Source organism: Ixodes scapularis, unplaced genomic scaffold, assembly GCF_016920785.2.
Source record: "Ixodes scapularis isolate PalLabHiFi unplaced genomic scaffold, ASM1692078v2 PGA_scaffold9__187_contigs__length_104089568, whole genome shotgun sequence".
Lineage (NCBI taxonomy): Eukaryota > Metazoa > Arthropoda > Arachnida > Ixodida > Ixodidae > Ixodes > Ixodes scapularis.
The window spans coordinates 74,811,253-74,833,570 of record NW_024609884.1 but is presented as its reverse complement, the minus strand read 5'-3'; the positions used below and the strand labels follow the sequence as shown (position 1 = coordinate 74,833,570).

General features: G+C 43.7%; 1 protein-coding gene across 1 annotated transcript in view; it reads right to left on the bottom strand.

The window, feature by feature from the left end:
* Positions 1 to 22,318, bottom strand: part of LOC8042982 (serine/threonine-protein kinase 10-A) — a 52,316-nt gene that overhangs the window by 15,975 nt on the left and 14,023 nt on the right. The window contains exons 3-13 of the mRNA XM_029994361.4: positions 12,129 to 12,327; positions 5,688 to 5,760; positions 5,340 to 5,534; positions 5,067 to 5,148; positions 4,859 to 4,972; positions 4,607 to 4,715; positions 4,297 to 4,537; positions 2,189 to 2,295; positions 2,019 to 2,103; positions 850 to 1,423; positions 168 to 364 (exon numbers count right to left, since the gene is read on the bottom strand). Coding sequence (XP_029850221.3) covers positions 168 to 364; positions 850 to 1,423; positions 2,019 to 2,103; positions 2,189 to 2,295; positions 4,297 to 4,537; positions 4,607 to 4,715; positions 4,859 to 4,972; positions 5,067 to 5,148; positions 5,340 to 5,534; positions 5,688 to 5,760; positions 12,129 to 12,327 — 1,976 coding nt within the window. The remainder of the gene's footprint in view (positions 1 to 167; positions 365 to 849; positions 1,424 to 2,018; positions 2,104 to 2,188; positions 2,296 to 4,296; positions 4,538 to 4,606; positions 4,716 to 4,858; positions 4,973 to 5,066; positions 5,149 to 5,339; positions 5,535 to 5,687; positions 5,761 to 12,128; positions 12,328 to 22,318) is intronic.

Below are 22,318 nucleotides of genomic sequence, written 5' to 3'. Positions count from 1 at the left end.
CGCGGTGTCCATTTTGCTGGAGTCGCCATAATAGCCCTTCAAGTTCTCATTCTGCATTAATTGGACCCTGTTTGTTAAATCAAGGTGGTTAGCTTTTTTTTTTTTTAAGGGTGCTAGAAAAAAACTAAGAGGCATTCTTAGTGAGGCAAGACTAAATGGAGCATTACCTGAGGAAGTGGTAATCTTTGGCTTGTTTGTCTTCGTCCAGGTCACCGTAGATGACTTTGCTTGTCGTAGTTGTCATCACAACACCATCTATTACAAATTTTCGTGTCCGTTTGAGTGTTTTTGGTCGCACCACCGCATTGTTCTGAGACATCAAGGCCTTTTTGCGAATTGCAGGCACATTGTTCGTAGTGCGTTCCTAAAGATAAAAAGGAAACAGAAATACAACCTATTAGAGACAATTCCGGAAATTGAAAAAGGTTGCTCACAGAAGTCAGATCTCCATATTTAACAGAGCTCCACTTACGTTCCAAAAAAGATGACAACAATCTTATCGCCTTTCAGGTAATCGGGACAAAAGGGGGCAAGACAGGAGGAGGAGGTGTGAGAAAGATTGAGATGAGGTGAGAAAAAGGAAAACGGGCCAGCTATTATAGTCAAAGCAAGCCGAGTTTTGTCCGGCCCTGTAATACCTCACGAAGGCGGCAAAAATGATTCCTACGCAGAGTGAACTTTTGTGGGAAAGTAACTCCATCATCCCCCTTTCTCAGCAATGGATGGAAAACATACACAGAGTCCCTTTCATAGCAAGACAGCACATGGGCAAGAGCCTAGTGAGACATGTGCTCCAGCAACAACGCTACCCCTGAAGGCACAAAGAGTCAGCCAAAAAAAGGAACGTACCGAGGGCCTGACCTTCTCTTTGGCTGCTTCCCAATCCTCCTTGCGGTTTTCCTTGTCGCTGCCGCTCGTGCGGCTGCCCACACTGTCAAGCGTCGACACGCTCTCTGTGTCAGACACCTCCTTGCGTCGGCGCTCCACCACCGCCAGGTCCGGGCGTTCCCCGTCCGCACGTCGGGGCTGCTTCTCCACGGGCGGCGGCGACGACGATCCCTGCTGCAGCTTCACATTCACCTTGACCTTGGGCGGCCGGTCGTCTGAAGAGCGCTGCGAGAGCGCCTCATGCGAGCCGCCGTTCACCAATGTGGCGCGCACCTTGTGCGACCCGTCGTGCATGCGGGGGAACGAGTTGCGCTTCTCGGGCGACCGCAGCACCACCTGCGGAGAGGAGGCCTCGCCCTTCGATGTCACCACCAGCGACGAGTCCTTCACCACCTCACGGTCACCCACACTGATCACCGAAACATGGCTGCGGTCCACCGATCCGGACAGGTCCCAGCGACCGGCCTCGCCAACCTCCAGGATGGTGTGCTTCGAGGAGAAGGTCACCTCATGCTCCACGGGTCGCTTCGGAGGCCTGCATTCTCCGTGAGAGACATTGAGGTGTCGGCACATCACCTCAGCGTCCAGTGCTTTGTTGTCGTTCGTGCATACAAGCTTTCTTTCCTGCTGCCTGCCCACTTTTGCTACTTCCTAGCATCAAGGTCCAAAACTCTCCATGCTCAATGTGCAAAAGTAACCTTTGGCTACCTTTGTTGGAGCTGAGAATTGCACGACCTTGCGCTTGCCTTTCTCCTCTCTCAAAATCTGTCTGGCCCGAACCACATATAACACTTGCTCCACTGCACTGCTGATAACACTGCTCAGACATACAATTTTATTAAATGATTGACTCAAATTGCCTTTACAAAAAAAAAAGAAAAACCCGCCCCACATTCATTCAAAAACGATGGTTACTAAACCTTCACCAATCAGACCAAAATTCTGGCACACTATAACGACAGTGCTTCTCACAGAACAGTGTCACCATTTGCAAATCCACTGATACGCTATGTCAGGCACATAGCCAGGGGGGGCCCATGTGGCCCGGGCCCCCCCGGAATCTTCCATTTTGCTGGGACCTCCTCTCCCTGGCTATGTGCCTGCGCTATGCCTAGAAGTATAGAACTTACATGTCCGCCTTGTCAACTTCTGTCTTGGAAGTTTCGAGCTCGGAGTCTCCTTCCCGTTGAGAGGGGTCTTCTATCATGGACAGACCTGATGAAACAATTAACAGCTTCCTGTCAGACCCAGATTAATGTCACGGGTGGAATATGGTTACAACAGTCAGACTACCACTCACTTGAGACTACCACCACTTCTCCACCCCGGATGGGCGTTGATGACTGAGGATGAGATACAACGTCTTGTGGAGTGGATGGAGGGATTTCATCCACAGGTGCCTCTTTCCTAAACAAGAAGGTGTACATTTTATGAATGCGTAGTCTCCTTCGCTAGGGAAAGAAACAATGCGTAGCGAAAACCAAGGTTGAGAAAATTAGAGTAGTGCGAGTCTACTACAATGAAAGGCTTCATCAAAAACAAATGCCAATTAAAAAAAAAAAAAAGATTTAGTATGCACTTTAAATTAAATCACAAAAATAGCTGCTCTCTGGGTTACAAATTACATTATTATAAATCCTTATTTCATAAATCTTTCTGAAACACTAACTGTAACTTTTCACGTTCATGGCAGACAACAGAGGTTCCAATACACTTTACCATAAAACAATTTGTACCTTATAGAAAAAAAAAAGAAAGAAAAGTTGGTACACATTCACGAAACAAAAAGATGTGATCACTTCATTTTCATTCCAACCACTGCAAATATAGGGAGTATTCACATGACATCAAGATTGAGTTCAGACCTGCTATCTGCCATACCTGAATGCAACCCAAGCTGAGTACTTGGTGTGCACACGGAGTCGTGCATAGACACATTTTCTACCTGCCTACCGACCGGCCGTTCCTGGCGTGTAATGTGGTCTTCTCGCAGCTCAGTTTCTTGTTTTCGTGTGTCTGTGTTGGTGTGCATAAGGCCAATAGTCACTGCACATGTTTGAACGTCCATGTGCTCGACTGAGCAGCCCTGTGCGAGGACGGCATTCCGAAAACGCATACCCTCCAGAAACTTCATAGTGGTGACGGGCAGGACATGCTTGCACGAAGTGTCGGCAAACTGAGCGTGCAGCTCAATGACGTTTCAAAGGTAGAGTAAATCGGAACGAATGATTACCTCATGTGTGAAACAAGCATGATTATTTGTAAGCCCTACATACCAACAGCTGTTCCTTTTTGAGATTACAAAATCAAAACAACACGCGCCAAGTTTATATTACAAACAGATGGCATATGCAGTGCAATTTATTTTACTATTTAACCGATCATACATCTTCACTTTGGGTGTAGAAGGCTGATGTAAAAGGCTAGCCATGAGAATAGTATTGCATGGTCGCCTGTCAATTGCTGGTCGCTTGGTAACACCAAATATAACCGAGTGCTTCCCGTCCGTTTATGTTGCCTAGTGGTTTCGTCAAAGCCTGTCGGCACAACAACTGGTTTAGAGGCTTAAAACTCAAAACTAGTGCATATACCTCTAACGGAATGTATGCTGGCTAAAAGAAGTATGTAAAAAAACTGCAAGGCAAAAAAAAATTATACAGTGTGCTGCCGGGTAAGCACTTTAACCCTTTAAGTGCCTTGGACGAGCTGAGCTCGTCGGCCGCTTTCTAGTTAAAAATGCCACGATCGATCTCGGCTCGTCCAGTGGTTTTTCTGGTAGCCCTCATTACCTAGGAAGAGCTAGGCTTGTTCGAGAAGTTTGTGGCGGTGATCATAGATGGCAGCACTCGTTTTTCGTTGGCACCTTTTTTTTTTTCCGTCGCCGCTGATTTTTGCGTTATAAACTTTTGAAATTTTATCTGTTATACTAGAGGACTAAAACTCCTTAATAAAAATATATGGCATTTTTAGGTTGCTTTTTCAAAAAAAAAAAAAGTGGCACTTAAGGGGTTAAGGCATTTAGGCGCAAAGGGTGCAGCACTCGCACCACTGAAAGCAACTACTTTTTTAAAATGCATGGGAACAATTGGTTGGGAACAAGCCCTTTCCCCTTCGAGCTCTGCCGTGCGGCAGAATAGTGGCAACATGCAACATTCTGATTGCGAATGTTGTTTCACTTCTGTTCAGTCATACCTTGGGGAGAAGCATACTTAACGGAGCCGAAGCACCCCACCATGCAAGATTTGGAACTATCTTAAACTACTCCAAAACATCTTAAACTTTCAAACACTACTATTGGTTCAAAGACACAGCAGAAAACATTGACACTTAAAATTTCCGAGCATGCGCACATGTCCAGAACCATCCCAGTTAATAGGAAGTTCTTAAGTTACGTGACGAGTCCTTTACCTCTCTGGAGACTTTGGAGGCATTTTGGGTGGTATTGTCGGTTTCACCGACACCTTGGGTGGCGTTTCTGGCATCACCTCGGCAGGAGGAACTTTCTCTGCCCCTTCGTCTAGCAAGGCCTCTTCCTTTGGAGGAGGTGCTTCCTGGGCAGGCGGGTGCGGTGGCTCCAAGCTCTCCGCTTTGCTTTCGGGCTTCTTGGGGGCCGCATCCTTTGCCAACTCTTCTGGCTTGACTTCCGCGGCTAGAAATGGGGGCAAAAACAGAAGCCATAAGACCATACTGCTGGATGCTACCAAGACAGAGATTGCACCTTTGGGTTCCGCCGGCTTCGTTTCCCTTCCACTCTCTTCAATCGGTTCGCTCAAGTTCGAAATGGTCTCGCCCGCCGTGTCATTCTCTATGCTTAGTGATGCTCGGTACTGAAAGCCACATAGAAAAAGGGTCACAAAAATCCCCCCACACATTCTCAGGCAAGTCTAATTCGGAAAATCCAGTCAGCTCTTTTGATAGAGCCAGCAATTTCGTAAGCAGCACTAAAGCAAGGATGTCATTTGTTACATACGTCATGAATTTCATCTTCTTGCTCTTCGGTGACTTCTTCGACGACCTCGGCCTTGTATTCACTAATGAGGTCTTTAAGAGGCTTTCTGTCGGTTGAGTTCGCAATGAATGGGTGCTGAAAAAGAAAGATGTTCAATGTTTTACTAACCCCAAAAACTAGACAGGTGGAAAAAAAACAAAAACAAACTCAAGAGAAAAAAGACATTCACCTTTAGAAGTTCTTCTGAGCTTGGCCGCTGGTTAGGATCTTTGATTAGACAGAGTGCAAGGAAGTCCTTAAACTCTTTGGACCTGAAAACCACAGAATCAACAGCACTATGTAGCTCTTTACACTAACACTCATTTCTATAAAAAAAACAAAAAAAAAAAACAAAAAAAACACACACACACAAAAGCAAGAAACCAAGATAAAAACACAAATACAAAAAAAAAAAAAAAACAATAGCAGAAAAGATGCACTTAAATACACAAAAGAAACAAACCACTTAGAAGGTTGTGCAAGTGAGGGAGGATCAGACTTCTGAATCTTTAGTAGCACCCGCATAGGATTCATTTCATTGTTCGGCGGTTCCATCTGTGCAAACTCAATCAGCGTGATCCCCAGGCTCCAGATGTCTGCCTTGTAATCGTAGGGGTTGTCCCGATACGTCTCGCATAGTACCACCTCAGGTGCCATCCTGTTAGCAAACAAAAGAGCCAAATGTTTTTGTTAGTTCTATAGTACATTTAAACAGCTGGTTGCATGGTGAAGAACCTAAACAGTTCTGCTCAAATACTAGTCGAGCCAGGGCTACATCGAAGTCTGCACCTCGACATCTCCCCTCCCTTACCAGTAAGGGGTGCCAATGAAGGAATCTCGCTTCTGCAGGGTGTGCTTGTTCTTGGCAGATACGCCAAAGTCAGCTGGAAAGACATCAAGCGGTTGCTTTATGACATAACCACAGAAAACATTGCACAATGTCTCAGCTCAAATTCTCCAAACTTCCAAGCTGCTCAAAGTACATAAGCATTTTTACAGCCAAACCCAGTACTGCATTAAAGAAACATTGAAGGGCTCTGAATCTCTTTAAGCCCCATTATGCAAGTTTGTTAGGTTATATTAAGACATTATACTCGTTTTCACCTCAAGGACCATAGTGAAAAGTTTGGTTCCTTGTGCAGCACTACTAATTTCCCCCTTTATGCAGTGAATTAAAGCACTTGCATGTGAATATAAGATAAGTTTTTTGTCATTTTATCACAACATACACGAGTCATATGCAAAAAGCAGTTTTATTTATTACAACTAAGTCTTGTAAGAATTACTTCACGAAGCGTAAGACTATGCGCGAAATTTGCTTCCTTCTTGAGCGAACAAGTATAGACACATATCCATTAGACATCACTTGCAAACAACCGTGTAATTTGCAGTGGGACAATTACGAAAAATAGTGTACTTAGCACTGCGTCTGACATAAGAGTCACAAAATCGCAAATCCAAACTAGGGAGGATTCGGATCGTGTCACACCTAAGTCCTTGCACCAGTTTTCTTCTTCCCATTAGTCTTCAGCAGAACATAGTTATTGCACTTAATTTTTTTTCCCCAAACATCCTGCAAACTCATAACGAGGGTTCTGTGTTTTCGATATATACTATTAAAGAGGCACTGACACCCAAAAGTTGTATTTGTTTTTGTTGTCAAAAATGATGCAAGTTGTAGTGATAGACACGCAAAAACATTCCAGAACATAAAGATGTGGTCATCACTTCGTGATCACATCTTTGTTGGCTTCAATGACGACAAACACATGCCGAAATCACTTGCGATACACTTCACTCTCGTTAATTCAAAGTCGCTTTATTAAAATTTTTGATTATAGTTCGAAGCAGGGGTGCATCCGGCAATTGCGCATACAATGGGGAAAAACACTTAATTCTAAGTTCAACCTCTGGGACTAGTTAATTCAAAGGATTTTTTTTTTACGTGATTAAGAAGTCTGGCAGTTCCAGGAGCATGAAAATGCCACGTGATTACGCTGACCAATCTTAAACCGCACCCATGCACACTTCATCGCTCTTATCTACCGTGTGCGCGGTCGGGAAAAAGAGGGATCGAGCATGGTGTGCAAACAAGCTGCCACTCTGCTTGTTTGCACACGTTACACAATCCTATAAGATGTTTTGTCCATCGAATATATTGATGTCAACAAACATGCCGCAGTCTATAGGCTCCTTGCACACGACGTCATTTCCGTTGCCCTCCAAAGAAGAGGGGAAGAAGGAGCTCCCCTCTTATCAGGACCCTCCTTTGTACCTCCCGGATTTATACAGGCGTCGCTATTCTCCCCCCAGAAGATTATAGAAGATTAACCTGTCACTCAAAATTCTTACAAAAGCAGCTTCCCTCTCCTCCTCTTACTTGGTGTTCAAAAGTGTGCGATGTGACGTCAGTGCAAGGAGCCTATATACCTTTCCAAAAAACACTCCTAGGCCGCCGCCATGTTGCTGATGGTGATGCGGCTGGTGCGACTCTCGCACCCTCTATCAGCTAGACATTTTCTGCCACTCTCTTGGACTGTGAAGACCTACTCAGCGCGGTTCTCTACCTTTGTTTTTGCAGTTTTGCATTCAACGTTTTCTAACCCCTCTTGAAAGTTCCACTTAATTTTTTTTTTTTTTTATGTGTGCTGCGTACCCTTTTTGTGTTATCTTCCATTGTGAGAAATAGGTGTGATAACTGCCTGGCCATTCATGGGAAACAAAGGAGGCAAAGGACGTCGAACGGCCCTCGACGCGATTTTGCAAACATTGTTCTCCCCCCTCCCAGAGATAATCCGCATAGAATCCTCAGTCATCTCCAAAAATAGTTGTCCGGGTTGGGGTGGGAAACAGGTCAGTCACGTTCGTTCCTTTGCCTCGGTGCTGTTGTGAAAAAGGAAGCCCTCCCCAAAATGAAGTCATCTTAGATTCCGTCCGATCGTCAAGATGTGACTGTCGTCGACTGTGACTGTGTTATTTGAGATCTTTCTCAAATAAATTCTTTTTAGATAATGCTGCATCGTATGGTATGTACAATATATTGTTCAAATGTTAACACTCGCTAAATTGTATGTCCGTGTCCTGTCCATCGGTAAACACGTTATTTGTGAGCGTGAAAAATGCGTGCCTCTCGGCTATCTTCTGTTGTAAATTATTTTGGACAGCAAAGCGCTTTGTCCTTTGACATGCGGCGTAAAAAAAAAGGAATAGATCTATACATTCCAGTCGCATTCGTTCTGTCGCGTGCATACCCAACAAAAATAGTTTATAGGATTTTTATTGTATTTTGTTTTTCTCAAGTGTGGTACAATGCTTTCTCAATGACCTCGGAAAAATACATGCACCACGAAACACAAAATACAGCGGAAGAAGACGAGAATTTAGCCGCCAGCAGTGTTTGAAACTGCACCTACGCAGGCTGTGCTATCGAAATCACAGTCCACTCGGTGAGGGTTAACAGGGACGCCGGTGAGAGTCTAGCCTCAAATTCAGTGACTGGTCTCGAAAAAGGTTTGCTGCCCCTGGGGTCGAGTGTTTCTTGGAAGGGTGTATAGTCCTATTTCGAACAGGGACATTGTGCAAGTGATTAGGCCTAGGAACGATCATGTCGCCTTCCGTGCCAAATGGCCGAGCGATGCCGACGTGCAACTGCATGTAGCACTACGGAGTAGAATACATTTTCTTTGGTGAAGGAACTGCTGAAGGCACCCAAGAAAGGTCTGCAGTTTCCAGAGCACAGTTGATACTGCGCGTCTCCATTAGCGGAGGCAAGCAAAAATTCACTTCTCCCAATAAAAACTAAAAAAAAAAATATTTTTTTTTTTGTTTTTTAATCAAAGTATGCGTAATTCGAAGCGCTTTTCTGTCCCCGGGAGCTTATAACTATTGAGAGTCAACTGTATCTGCAGTCTTTTTTTCTTTTCCACTTGCCGCCTTAGCGATATGTTTTTTTCTTTTTTCGAGAAAATATTTCCCTTCTTACACTGCGGCGCCATGCTGTCGCGTTTGCCAGAGTTTGCAGATGAGAACAGTTAATTTCTGTTGTAAACTGCGCAAAAACATTGCGCAAAATCACGTGTCGACTGGCAGTGACCAACACTCACGCTCTGCACGTTATGACATGCCATCTTGTACGGATTTGACTTAGCTTGTCTCAAGCCCAAACCTGATGCAATCCACCTTTGCATAGAGTTTGGAAGTTTTTAAGCTCTCACAGAATGCTCCGATCGCACAAAGGTCATTCCCGTGATATCCCACACTGCCTACTGGTAGTTACAAAAATGCACGAGAGAAGGAAATTGGCTTAGAAGGGAGGGGTAAGGTATCATAGGTTTTTTTCTGTTTTTAGGCTAGGTGGCGCAAGCACAAAGGCTACAGCCGTTAACATCCTCCGTCCATCCATCTATTCGTGTTCCCGATGTTTCCAGCCTCCACTCAGCACTTTGCATGGCACCTGTGCTTTCTTTGGCCGTTTTGGAGATTAATATTTAATTCTTTAATTTAGTGGTCCTCAAACCTTTGGATCAGGGACACCCAATGCATTCTGCATCACAGGTCTTGTGCAATAGCATAAAAGGGAGATTTTTTTTGTCTTTTTTTTTAGAGCAGATTTTTTATTTTGGTGCGGACCCCCATGAATGCTCTTGAGGACCCCGAGTGGTCCACAGCCACAGTTTGAGAACCGCCCATCATTGCCTTTGCAGATAGAATCATTGCAGACAGACTTTTTATACACCATCTTCTATGGACGACAAATGGGGAATTGAAAAGACTTCCATGTTGCGGATATTTCATTGGCGTTCGCTCTAGTGGGATTCAACAGTAGACCTTTCTGAAAAATTCCACAAAGCTTCTTGTCGACCATACCCTGCACAGTGCGGCGGGGAAAATCACTGGGCCGTTCCGATGTACGCTTGGGCCAGCTCAGACGCTCCATACATCCCGGAAGCGACACGATTCCTTCTCTCGTACCAGTGCAAGTTCAGAACACCAAAAAAATGGAGTAAACATATCACAAGGCCGATAGGTACCCCGTTTAGTTATCGTCCTGCTTTCTTTGCATTCTGAATTGCAAAACGCTAAACCTACATGAACCGCTCCTTTTACTCTTGGGTACTCCTTCGCATACTATACACTGGATAGTCGTGCCGCTGGACAACAGTGAGCTTCGCTCTTTCCGCTCTAGCCCGACATCGGCAACATTATTTCTCAATAGCCGGGCGGACACATTATGCAAGTGGGCGAAGCCCACCCTGGGCCTTTAGCCTGCCACTGACTTTGGCACTGAACAGTCCCCCAGGCTCCATCGCTTTTGGAGAAACACACCCCTTATTTTGTTTCCTTCTTTAGTCAATACTGGGACGTTTTCCAAGTATTCGGGTCATGTTCCCTGCAGGTTGGGGAATCCCACGGCCGTGCCCGTTTCATTCAACATAAACCCTGATAAACGCTCATTTTCGTTTAAAAAAAAAAAAAAAAAAAAAAAAAAAAAAAATTGAAGAATCTAAGCGGACACTAACTTCTAAAAAACAATTTCAATGGAAAAACGATTTAAAGGGCACAATATTTCCGCCGCCAGATGCAGTTTAGATGGAGGCAGAGCCGTATATTGGGAGAGTCTGGCCAGTGGGTGTGGTGACAAAGGCGTAGGAGAGGAGAAAGGTAAGGAAGAGGGAGGAGAGCGCCGAAGGAGCGAGAGAGAAAGAAGGGAGTAAAGAGGAAACTACTGCTATTTTGACGCAACACGCTTTAGGTGCACAGCACTGCTGAGGCTACGCGTCCACATTCGACGAGTACAGAGGAGACAAAGACTGCCCTCGTCTCCACTGCACTCGTCAAACACGTTCGCATGCGAAAGCCAAATACCGGACGCCAGCGTTTGTAAGTGCAGTGGAGACAAAGGCAGCTAGCTTTAGGTCTACCCACAAATCATTCCAACCAGAGCTCGGCGTTCCGACCTCCCCGCGAGCTCTCGTCTTCTGCTCTTCCTCAGTTTCTCGGCACATTGCAGACGATGCCGTATGCTGCCACGCGTCTGCCCGCACAATTAGCAGACGGTGTCGAACGGCAGATTAGACGCATCGGACGCCATGACAGGGAGGTATTAGGCTTGCTAATGTGTTCAGTCGAGCAGCCAAGCCAATCCAGTAGTACTGGGAGTTCTCTGGGTGGGGACTACAGCAGGTAATGACTTCCACCTAAGCGGTATAACTGTTGCACTAAAAAATTAATTTCTTTGTGGAATTTTGTTTGGTGTAAAACATGTGTCTCATCTAAGCCATTAATATTTTATTTTTTTAATTTTTAATTTTAGGTCTAAAAAAAAAGAGGTTGAAAGAGAACTTGAATTTAAAGGGCAACTCCGCTTAATTTCAAAAATTTTGAGATAGTGGCCGATTTTGCTTTTTGAAGTACTCAAAAACAATCCCCAATCCTTTGTTTCGCGAAAAATAAAATATTTTTCGTGTAATTTTACTCTAGCCATGATCACAAACCGAAACCGAAACGGTGGCAAAGCCGGACAACATTGTATATTCGGCATCACTAAGCATGTACACCCACGTGATATAGAAGGGGAAGAAGAAGCTCCCCTCTTATCAGGATCCTCCTTTGTGCCTCCTGGATTAGCACAGGCGTCGCTATTCTCCTCCCAGAAGATTATAGAAGATTAACCTGTCACTCAAAATTCTTACAAAAGCAACTTCCCTCTCCTCCTTTTACTTGGTGTTCAAAAGTATGCGATGTAACACAAGCCGCGCTCAACGAGGCGATCGGCTTATCAGTAGTATCAATAGTCTAGCGCCGGGCCGGCCGAGCGCAACACTGACGTCTTTCACGGCGCTGGCGCCACCCGTGCTCTCCCCGGGAAAGTAAACAAAATTGAAAAAAAAAAAAAAGAAGCTGTACATGTTTGATGACGTCGCGGACGTGCCGGGAGAAGGAATTTGGAGGAAGCGGAAATGCCGCCGGGCAGTGTTGTCTGGCCCGCATGTCTCAACCAAAACCAGCGGATTCGTGCTTGTCGAACTTTGACAGCGATTTTAATGAACTTCTAGGCGGAATTTCGTCGTAATATTTGCCATGGGGGTTCGGTAGATGATAACAAAGAGAACTGTATAGTTTTGCACTACTGGAAAAGAAGCGGAGTTGCCCTTTAAAGGAAAATAAAGCTATAAAACACAGAACCTTCCTCATGACATGCACACCCAGAATGTGTAGGAAAGAAAGCAATCTGGAAAGAGGTTTGCCGTACCGATCTTGACGTCGCCGTCCAGCGTGAGAAGCACGTTTCCTGCCTTCAGGTCCCGGTGGATCACCTTGTTCGAGTGCAGGAACCGTAGCCCCTCGCAGATCTCGTGGCACAAGTAGCGAATTTGCGATTCCGTCAATGGCTTCTCCAGGTCTATCATGATGCTGTCCACAGCGCCACCTTCGCAGAACTCGATGAGCATCTGTACGGGCAGCAAAAAGCAGAATTGTTGGAACCGGTAATGTTAATGCAAAGTACAGGAATTGACCGAGAAAAATAAACCCGGTTTATCGGTCAACACAATCAAGTATGCATCACAGAAAGCAGAAACTCCATGAGAATGTGAAGTCAGCAGTAGTGATAAAATACGAAAGTTTGAGCACATGACATTACCTGGATCAAAAGTACAAAAAAGAGACGCGAAAGTTCTCTATGGGCCGACATCCATCTAAGCCTAATATTCATCAAACCGAAACTTCAAATTGTGGGTGCCTGCAGCATTTCTTTCAGTGAAGAAATTTGTCAGTAAGAAAGACAATATTATTTTCTTTCTTAATGACAGTTTTTTTTACAGTTAATCTTGTACATACTTCAATATTTTATAATCTCAATTAATTTTTCTTTTTCTGGAAGGTTTATAAGCAGGGTATCCAGTAAAGCTATAAATATATTAAATACTGCATCGCTACTTCTTTAAATGCTTCAATGAGTTCCTGTGAAAATTAAGTAAAATCTAAAATATTTGTGGAGTAAAATAAAATTTTAAGTAACACTAGAGCTTCACTTGTACCCTTTATTGTATTTTGTAAACCTAGTTTACAGATATGCTTATGTAAGGGTTACAATATTGTAATTCCTTTTAATTCATTCCATCATCTTTGCAAATGACTCAATATTAGAAAAACTAATTAAGTGATATAAAATTCATACTTGCAATCAGATTGTAAAGGCAGATCACTATGCAAATTTTATTTACATTGGGTCACTTAGAAAGAAAACATTTCTAGAAGCAGTGCTCTCCCATAATCCTTCCCAGGCATACTGGCACACCTCCTACCCTTCCTTGTTCTTTGCATGCATTAAGAATTATGCAAAGAATGATCACCAGATTAGTGTATCATACCAACAAACATATGGAGTGAAAGACGCCTGCTGTTACATCATCTCCTAAAGTCCACATAAAAAATTGCCGGTTGCTACTCGTTGCAGATTCTTGCACCAGTTCTAGAATGTCCACTATACAGGGCTTTCAAAAATCCTTAAAAATAAGCTGGTTGAGGAAAAAAAAAAACTTTTTCTGGGAACAAATTGTAGCCACGGTGGACGTCAAGAATTGCAAAAACAAACTAAATTTCTAAATAATGAACTAAAATTTACTAATTAACTCGTTTAAATAATGAAAATAAACACATGGCTTCAATGAGAAACTTGCTAAGCATCATTGAAAACCACTAAATGAACCAATTTTAGGTAGATCTAAGTAGAGCCCTGCGTGGGTAACAGCTTGATCATTCGCACCTGCAGACCTTATATCCGCACCCAAACCGCATCTGCAATGTTTTTAAATTATTGTATTCGCATCCGATCCGCATCCGAACTGGATGCGCTCAATGCGGAACCCCCCCGACCCCCAATGTGCACATTTATGTTATATTACGAAATCAATCGTGAATGAAGAAAAAAAGCGTGTGATGGCACCTTATAAGCCGTTTGCTTATTTTCGTATAAAGAACTCTTAGACTTAAAACAAACATTTTATCGTATTTATAATATAAGCGACCATTCTTCCAAAGACACTTTGTGTCGCTGAAAAGATTTTCGCAGTTATCATCATAATGCCTTTATTTGTGCCAATAAACAACCAATATTGGTCTGCAATGTGGCACAGTGAAACAGTTGTACAGCTGTAGAAGATTCTCGGCAATACTTACTTAATGAGATCGTCCTGGGAGTCTGCGACACTGCCCAGAAGATACGCTCAAAAGGAAAGTTCAGTGATGTGATCGGCCTAAGCCGTCTTGGAGCACCTTTTAGAGCAGCAGATACAGTGTTTTGAAGCAGCAAAGGTGGCTTTTGGAGCAGCCAAAACAGTGTTTTGGAGCAGTAAACGTGGCTTTTGGAGCAGCCAAAACAGTGTTTTGGAACAGCAAAACGTGGCTTTTGGAGCAGATATTCTTAGAAAAATAAAGATATATGTTTTAAGTGCTGGATAAATAAAGGGCACTTTGCTCACAACAATAAACAAATTATGGTCAAGTTAAACCCACCTGGAAGTCCTTCAACATTTTAACTGAAATGCCAATGACATGACACATGATGGATAAAGGCGACTACTGTAGATATATAATAAAATAAATTGGAGCAGTCTCTGACTGACTCCAGTGCAATGCAACACTGTACACAAGAAAAGGTGCAGTACGACTAGCGGGCGGTTTTCCTTTTGCTTTTCGAAAACTTTCTGAGAGGCTGCTGCAAGCCTCGCTTTGCCTTCGACAAGTAATGAATGTCCACTGTAGTCTCCAAAGAGACATTGAGACATCCCAAAAATGTCCAGTGCTGTAAACGTTGCCAAGCAATTCAAAAAAAAAAAAAAAAAAAACACTTGACTGTTACCGTTTTACTGGTTCCCGATGAGCCAGATGTTTTGTCAAAAGCAAGCAAACGTCAAGCAATGGATTGCAAGCGTATCGGCTGGTGCCTCTGTCATGCAATCATGTTCGCATGCACTTGAGGAAAACTTTGGCAGCTTGCAATTGCAAGCACTTCGTCGTGCGAGCAAAGACGGCTGTTCGATCGAAACCAAAAGCATGCCACCCCGCTTTGCCGCCAACTGGTTCCCAAAATTGCGGCAAAATGTAACGGTCCAGCATAAGACAAAAAGCAGTCCAGCGGCGCGTGCTTGCCAGCCCGTCAGGCGAGGTACAAGCTAAACACACAGAAAAAAAGAACCTGAGCGTGTCAATGCGAAACATTGCGAGTCGGGGTCAAAAAGTTCTTGTAGTGCTTTGTGCAATGACTGAACTCGAGACAAACAAGCGCGTTGTGCGGGTTCAGCGTGCAGACATTGCCTTTTTTGCTGTAGCTCACTTCTCTCTCCCAACTTTCTTTCGCGGCAAACTTTTCACGTACCGCAGTCCCTCTCAAAAGAAAGCCCACTGAGAGAAACCTAGGTACTCAATACTTCGACACAGCAGCCTTTGAGTTAAAGAGGGATTTTTGTAGTCGCGTAAGATTTAAACAAGAACAGGAATGTTGGTGACCTTGCACCAGTCCATATGTGTCAGTTTAGAAAGTGCCATATCTGCAGCGACATGGGCAAGGCAACACCTGACGTCATGCAACCACAGAGACTGGTAGGCAGGGACCAAATATGGTTTTCCCACGGCCGTTGCTTTCAGGAGCGAGTGCTTCAGCTCACAAAGTAACTCCCGCAGCGCAAAAACGTAGTTTCATTTCATGTCACGACGGCAAGGCTGGTACCCGGCACGCTAGCGTCAGAGCGTTCGCAAACGCTTGAAAGACGCGGGACGAGATCCATGAGACAATGAGAGTGTGAAACGAGACGGAGAGAAAAACCATACAAGACCAGATGAACGACTGATGCAAGGTACTTTGGGTCGGGCGGCTGCTTCCGCCACCTAGCTCATGGTACTCAGCTTACTTTCGGTCTTGAAAAGGCGACAGAAATTGGTGCTCTGGTGCAGGCTTGGCGCAGATTACTCATATTTCGGCAAAATGTAGCAGGATGTATCAGGGTTAGCCCCTTGGCGCAGTTTGGCGCAATTGGCACAGCAATCACATCACTGAAAGTTGTAATATTTTTTTCTTTTTCCTTGATAACACCCGCTTTAGGCAGGCTCATATTTTCTAACCATTAAAATTAATAAAAGAGAGGCTAATAACACTGCATCATTTTATTTATGTCAAACAATAAAATATGAGAGCCATACCCTATTCGGCATTCATTTCTAATAAAAACTTGTTGCATTATTTAATTGAGAAAGAAGACATAACTGCCCAAAGTAGGGTCCTTTTCTTAAGCCTACACTTAGTAGTGCCCTATTAGCCCCGAGAGCGAACACAAGCGTCGCTGCGGTCGCCGCGCCCTGATTGGGTGAGGTGTACCGTGACGTCAGGGCGATGACTCCGCTCCGCGTTCTCGCATTGGCTCGCTTTCCAGCGCCGGTTTCCTGGTTTGGTGTTGTGTGCCACAAGCTCTTGGAGAAGCTGGACTTCGTTTACCCGGTGTACAGGACGTTGAGTTAGGCCGATATTGATGTGCTTCCGTACATTTTACAAGCCTGCTCGTCCCTTTTACCTTTAAAATTGGGTTACAAATCCCGAAGGCTATCGGCGGAGGCAATTCCGCCGACGAACCTCCCCGTCCGTCCACACGACACAAGGCAATTTTGCGAGGGATCGGTGAAGCGGTGGTGCAAGTGTTTCAGATGCTGGAATTCTGTTCCTTGCATGTTCATGATTTAGAACGATATTACATCCCGCTTTCAAGGCATTTGAAGGGGCATTTATATTGGGCAGTCGGCAAACTAGCTCGCGACCCCAACTTCGCGCTGCCACTTTGCATGCGCTGGTTCGCAGATGTTTTAAAGGCCCTGTGTCTGATTATATTTGAAGTGCTCGTGGAACAGGGTTGTTTTACATAAATGTAGCTTCTTCGTTAATTAATTATATAGTTTATACACGTATGCGGGCATATTTCTTAGAAGATGCACAATTACTGGAAATTAGTTTCTAAGGTAGCAGCAAAGATGGCCGAATTGCCCCCAGTTGCCTGTATGATATGTATTGAACTGCCCAAAATATGCACAGCAATAGTGCCGTAATTTGGAATGTTTATACTTTTTTCGGACATTTATACTCCATCCTTGGGCATTCGGAAAATACACCGTTTAGTCTGAATTGCCATTTCCAATAAAAAGAGACACTGCTGCAGGTCTTCAGAAGCTTCCTCAGCCTCCAAACTCCCTACAGCTGGACTCTCTGACAACAGAGGAAAACAGGAGTAAAAGCAAGCATTCGATTGTCCGTCGAGTGGTAGATGCAGCACTAGTAGCAGAAAATGTGGCCTTATTTCTTCATTTTTATATACCACTCCGATTCATGCGTTGCCTGCCCTGTCAACCATGCTTAAAATGTTGGTTGAAGTTTCGCCTGTAGCTACAGGCCATACCTCAATAAAGGCACATATAAATACACTTCCTACGAAAAACACGCCAAAAAACGATTAAAAAGAAATGAGCGCACCAACTGCTAGCGTCGTCGCAGCCTCCACAGGGCGAGCGGCGCGAGTTGGGGAAAAATTCTCTTCTCGCCGTGACGTCACCCCCCGGTTTGCCGTAAGGGGGTGCCGCGCGAACTTCTCGGGGCTAATAAGAGAAGTGACTCTCGTATAGGGCACAGAGGATAGAAAAAAACAGATTGGTTAGTGTTTTGATTTGATGAACACAATTGTTCATATCAAGTTCTAAATGGGCTAAATTTTTAATTTATGAAGACACCTAAAAACATGCTGGGGAGACAAGAATTTTACAATCATGGAAAATAAATATGGTTCAGAGTACTAAAAGTTAATTGTATAAAAAAAAAAGCCCAGGATTTTCAGTTAAGCGCATCCCCAATAAAAAAGCTCTAAAAATGAATCCACACACACAAAAGAAAACTGTCCTGTATCAGAAAAAAAAAAAAAAAAGCTTTTCTTCAATAGTGGCACAAAATCTCAGTATAAGCAGTTGCTCATTTCCTCCTGAAAACTGCCAACCGACGAACCAAAATAGTCTGAGAATTGGTGGCACCACACCGTGGAAATTCCCATATTCAAGCTGCAAGGCTTTGTACGATAGTGGCCGGGCAGTGATAATCACGGGCGGTCGACACTCAAGAGCTCCGTCTCGCATTCCGAGTGGCTGTACAACCGGAAGGGAGAGGTGATAAGCACGTCCAGGCTTTAGATCACTCATTAGGCTGACGCGGCCCTCAGCAATCTCGTTCCAAGGCCCTTATCACTGAAGGGGAAGCACTGCTACAATTCCTAGGGGTAGAAGTTAGTGCAATTACAGCACCAGCAGACCCATTCCAGACGTTAACATTTTCACTGAAATCTTTCTGAACAGCAAATCCATCTGTTGCATGAAGTTAAAGATGAAGTTTCCGTTATACTCTGTTTCACGCTTTTGTAGTCAATTTGTTTGACCTAATTAACGGTCCTGAAGTTTGGGATGAGGGGCGTATATTCCACCGGTTTTTAGAAAAGTTAGAGAGCTCAAGATCATGTACAACAAAGTCCACTAACACACAAGGGAATGGCTTGAATTCTTAGAAGTTGCTAGCAAAATGTTTCGTGGCTTGCGCCCGAAAGTTGACGAGTGTATATGTCGAATGTTGTCGGTGACTTGTAAAATAATATCTGCTTAACCGACACTTGGCTTCTAGATGAGATCCCGTAAAACCTCCATTTTCCCTCTTTGTACATGGTTTATCTAAGCGACAGAGATTATACTTCTACTGGCCAAAAATTTGGCGGGAGTGTTCTAATTGCCACTGATGAGTCAATGGCATCTTTTCAAAGGCAGATACTAGAAATTTACCAACAATGTGTCTGGACTGCAAATTTATCGAGTGACAGGTTAGCCATCTCATTAAGAACTATTATTTCTGCCTCTTTCCGACCAGAATTCTTTTAGTGATCGCTTTCAAAACCATGAAAAGGCGATTAGTATTAAAAAAAATATATATATTGTGTGTACATGGCGGAAGAGACTGGGATAGATTCTCCAGGATTTCTAGTGCACCTGCTCACTGACCCAGGGTCAGTGTGCTAAAATTAATTTACATCGCTACAAATACGAAGCGATCAGGGCAGGAGCGTATCACAGGTGACGGAGATGTTGACATGCGTTAAAGGGCCCCTGAAAAGAAAATAACTTTTTTTTTTTTTTAAACAGTCTGGTTGGGACACATGTGTCAAAAAATAAATTTTATGCGAAAAAAAAAAAAAAAAAGTTTTAGAGCAATTTTGACAGAGAGATATTTATTTGAAATTCTGCATGAGAAGTCCATGACGTCACAGGTCATTCCAGAATGACTATCTCGGGCATTCGCTCTTTCCACCTCAACGTGAAGGCGAAGCCGATCCACCTTTCCTCCACGTGCTCAAAATGCCGAGAGAAAACGAGTGGAAAGGAGGTGACTGGCAACTAAATCGCGTCTCGCGCCGCCGACATTGCTCTAAAAATTGTTTTTTTCTTTCGCATAAAATTAATTTTTTGACATGTGTGTCCTAACCAAACTGCTAAAAAAAAAAAAGAAATTTTTTTTTTTAGGGGCTTTTAAGAAAATGAACATGTTGATTTTTAAAAGTCGCGGAGCGGAACAAAACAATTCTTATCTTAATGCACTCACTTTTTTCGTTAAAACCCTTTCCTAGGATACACGTGGGACTCTAAAGGAAAAGATGCCCCCAATAAAAGCGTTTTCTCCCTCTCTCAATAAAACTGCATGTGGCAACAGCAGCATCAAGGCCGACAGTCCCTGCCACTGTCTCCGCCGCCGTCCACGCTACTCTGGTTCTTCGTTCGTCCATGAGAGGACGAGCGATAGGCTGGAGTTGCGAATAGACTGGTTGCCCAGCAACATCACCAGTGGAGATTAACAAAACTAAAAAAGGGGCCATGTTTACTCCATTTTGTTCAGTACAACTGGTTTTTGCACTGCAATCAACTGACAAACAGTTCTATCGAGTGCCATGCGGCTGTCAGGGACACTCAGTATGCCCCAATGCCTTCCATTCTGCCTTGTGTTACCTACTACCTCTTGCAAGATCACTGTGCTAGACGCAATTACTCTACGTACGACCACATGCTGGCAAATACCCGGGTTGTAAAAGTTTCTCAAAGATTATGATTGGCCGCCAGTATTAAACGATAAGAATGTACAACACTGCTACCAATTCCTTAACTTAGATAGAAAAAAATGGGATGGATTTTTTTTATACCAAAAAGTTACTTCAAGTGTTAGGGTTGTGACATTATATACGTAAAGCAAAGCACTTCCAAAAAACATATAGAAAAAATGGTCTAAACTTATGGTATCGTCTGGATACTTGTAAGAAAGGTAATCAAACGTGACAAGCGAGCAAAACAAAAGAAAAGTTGAAAACTGCCTTTACCGAAAGCCTGATGAGTTCTGGAAATATGTCCGGAAGGATACAAAGGAAAGATATAACACATACATGTATACTAAGTGACACTGGATATGTCTCGTCCCCTGTAGAGGTCACAAATCTTTTTCAAAGCCATTCCTGCAAAAGCTTCTCCTCAGATTTGTTCACAGGAGGTGCCAACTTTGAATATATAGGTTCCCAGGACTCTGACTATTCGTCGTAGTGGCCCAAGTGAGATTCTAAAAGCGACAACAAAACTCAGGTCCAAGTTGACACTGAGAATTGGAAGCGTGCGACAAAACAGCGGCGCCACGGTGCAGCTCCTACCAGAAACATTTCGCATAGACATCCTGTGAAGCAGCCGACCTTAGTCTGTAATCAATGTCCGCTTACCCGAGCACAGCGCAGTACAAAAGGTTAAGGGCCACAGTCCGCGCTAGCTTTTCTTAACACAAGATACGGAAATTCTGAACACAGATCCCTTCCGTGCGCTGGCAAAAACAGCCGCAATCATCTCAATCCCAGTATGTCTACTCAATCGACTGAGCAAAGAGCAATCTAATAATAAGCCGGGGAGTGAAAAATACTGCTCAGGTAAATTTGACTAATTACTGGCAATGGTAAATGTCATCCCGTAATGGTTTCCGGACCGTCGAACACACAAGCGCTTTGTAGAGGCATATTCCAGTGCAGATAAACAAAAAACATGACAGCGTGCTGTTGTCACCGCCATTTATTTCGGGTGACACGATTGAATCCAAGCTCCGAACTCCTGCGGGGCAAATGACGTGAGAACAGATACAGAGAAATGCTGGACACGGACATGTTTTCTAATGTCAAGGTGCCAAACCTTCACTGCTGAGCAAGGTAAAGAAATACCGCCGAGGAAAGGTGCAAACGCAGCCAAGATGCTGCAGGCGCATTTGAAGGGGTCGGAGTGGCGAGCACCTCACTATGCGATGGTACAGCTGTCGGTTACGCTGCCAACCAGCTGCTAAGTATTGCTCCTCCTGCCTTGAGCCACATATTTAACATCTCCTTGATAACTGACATTTTTTGCATACCTATGGAAAAGGTCATATGTCATACCACTATGGCAATGTTTGTAAGGTGAACTATTATTTTATATGTACATTACATGCTTTCTGAAGGGTATTTGTTATTGTCATTCATCTGCATACATTTCATTACTTTCGACAGAAACTGAGCAGTGTTCAACATGGTTTTTTGAGGGGTCGATCATTCGAAACAAACCTTTGCTGATATTGTAGTGAGTGCGCAGGCGAGCTGGTGGAAATTAACCATTCTGATGTTAGCCTGAGACTGAGGCAGGAAAAGAGGAAGTTTCAAAGTAGAAGAAAAAGGAACAGTCGAGGATACGTCTCTAAACGTATCCTCGACTGTTCCTTTTTCTTCTACTTTGAAACTTCCTCTTTTCCTGCCTCAGTCTCAGGCTAACATCAGAATGGTAAAAACCTTTGCTCTTTTCTTAGTTACTCTGTTCCCAGTTTTTTTTTTTTTTTTCTTTCTCGAGGTCAGGTAGGTAGTTTATTTTTACATGACTAAAACCTTTGATAAAGCGAATGATGACTCACTAGTGCATAAGCTTCCCCGATATAAAAGAAACCGCCCACACTTTTACCTTGGTTGAAGACCTACCCGACCGAATGTCCCAGCAGCGTTAGGATACTGAACAGCTATTCCAATACTTTTATAAATGGAACTGAGATCCCCAAGGATACAAAATGGGACCTCTCATTCCTTTTATTTATAAATAACATTGAATTGTGCATCAAACATTCTTAACTAACTCGAGATACTATCCTATTTATATGCGCTTGACTGCCATTCGCAACCTTAACATCTACTTTGATATCCTTTTTTTTTTTTTTTTTTCTTTTCATGTTACACAGATTTGTTGGCTCTTCTATTCAAATGCTGGTCTGTTATCTCACTTTCCATGCAACTTCAAAAATCATTTATGCATTGTATGTCTTTTTTCCTTACATGGTAT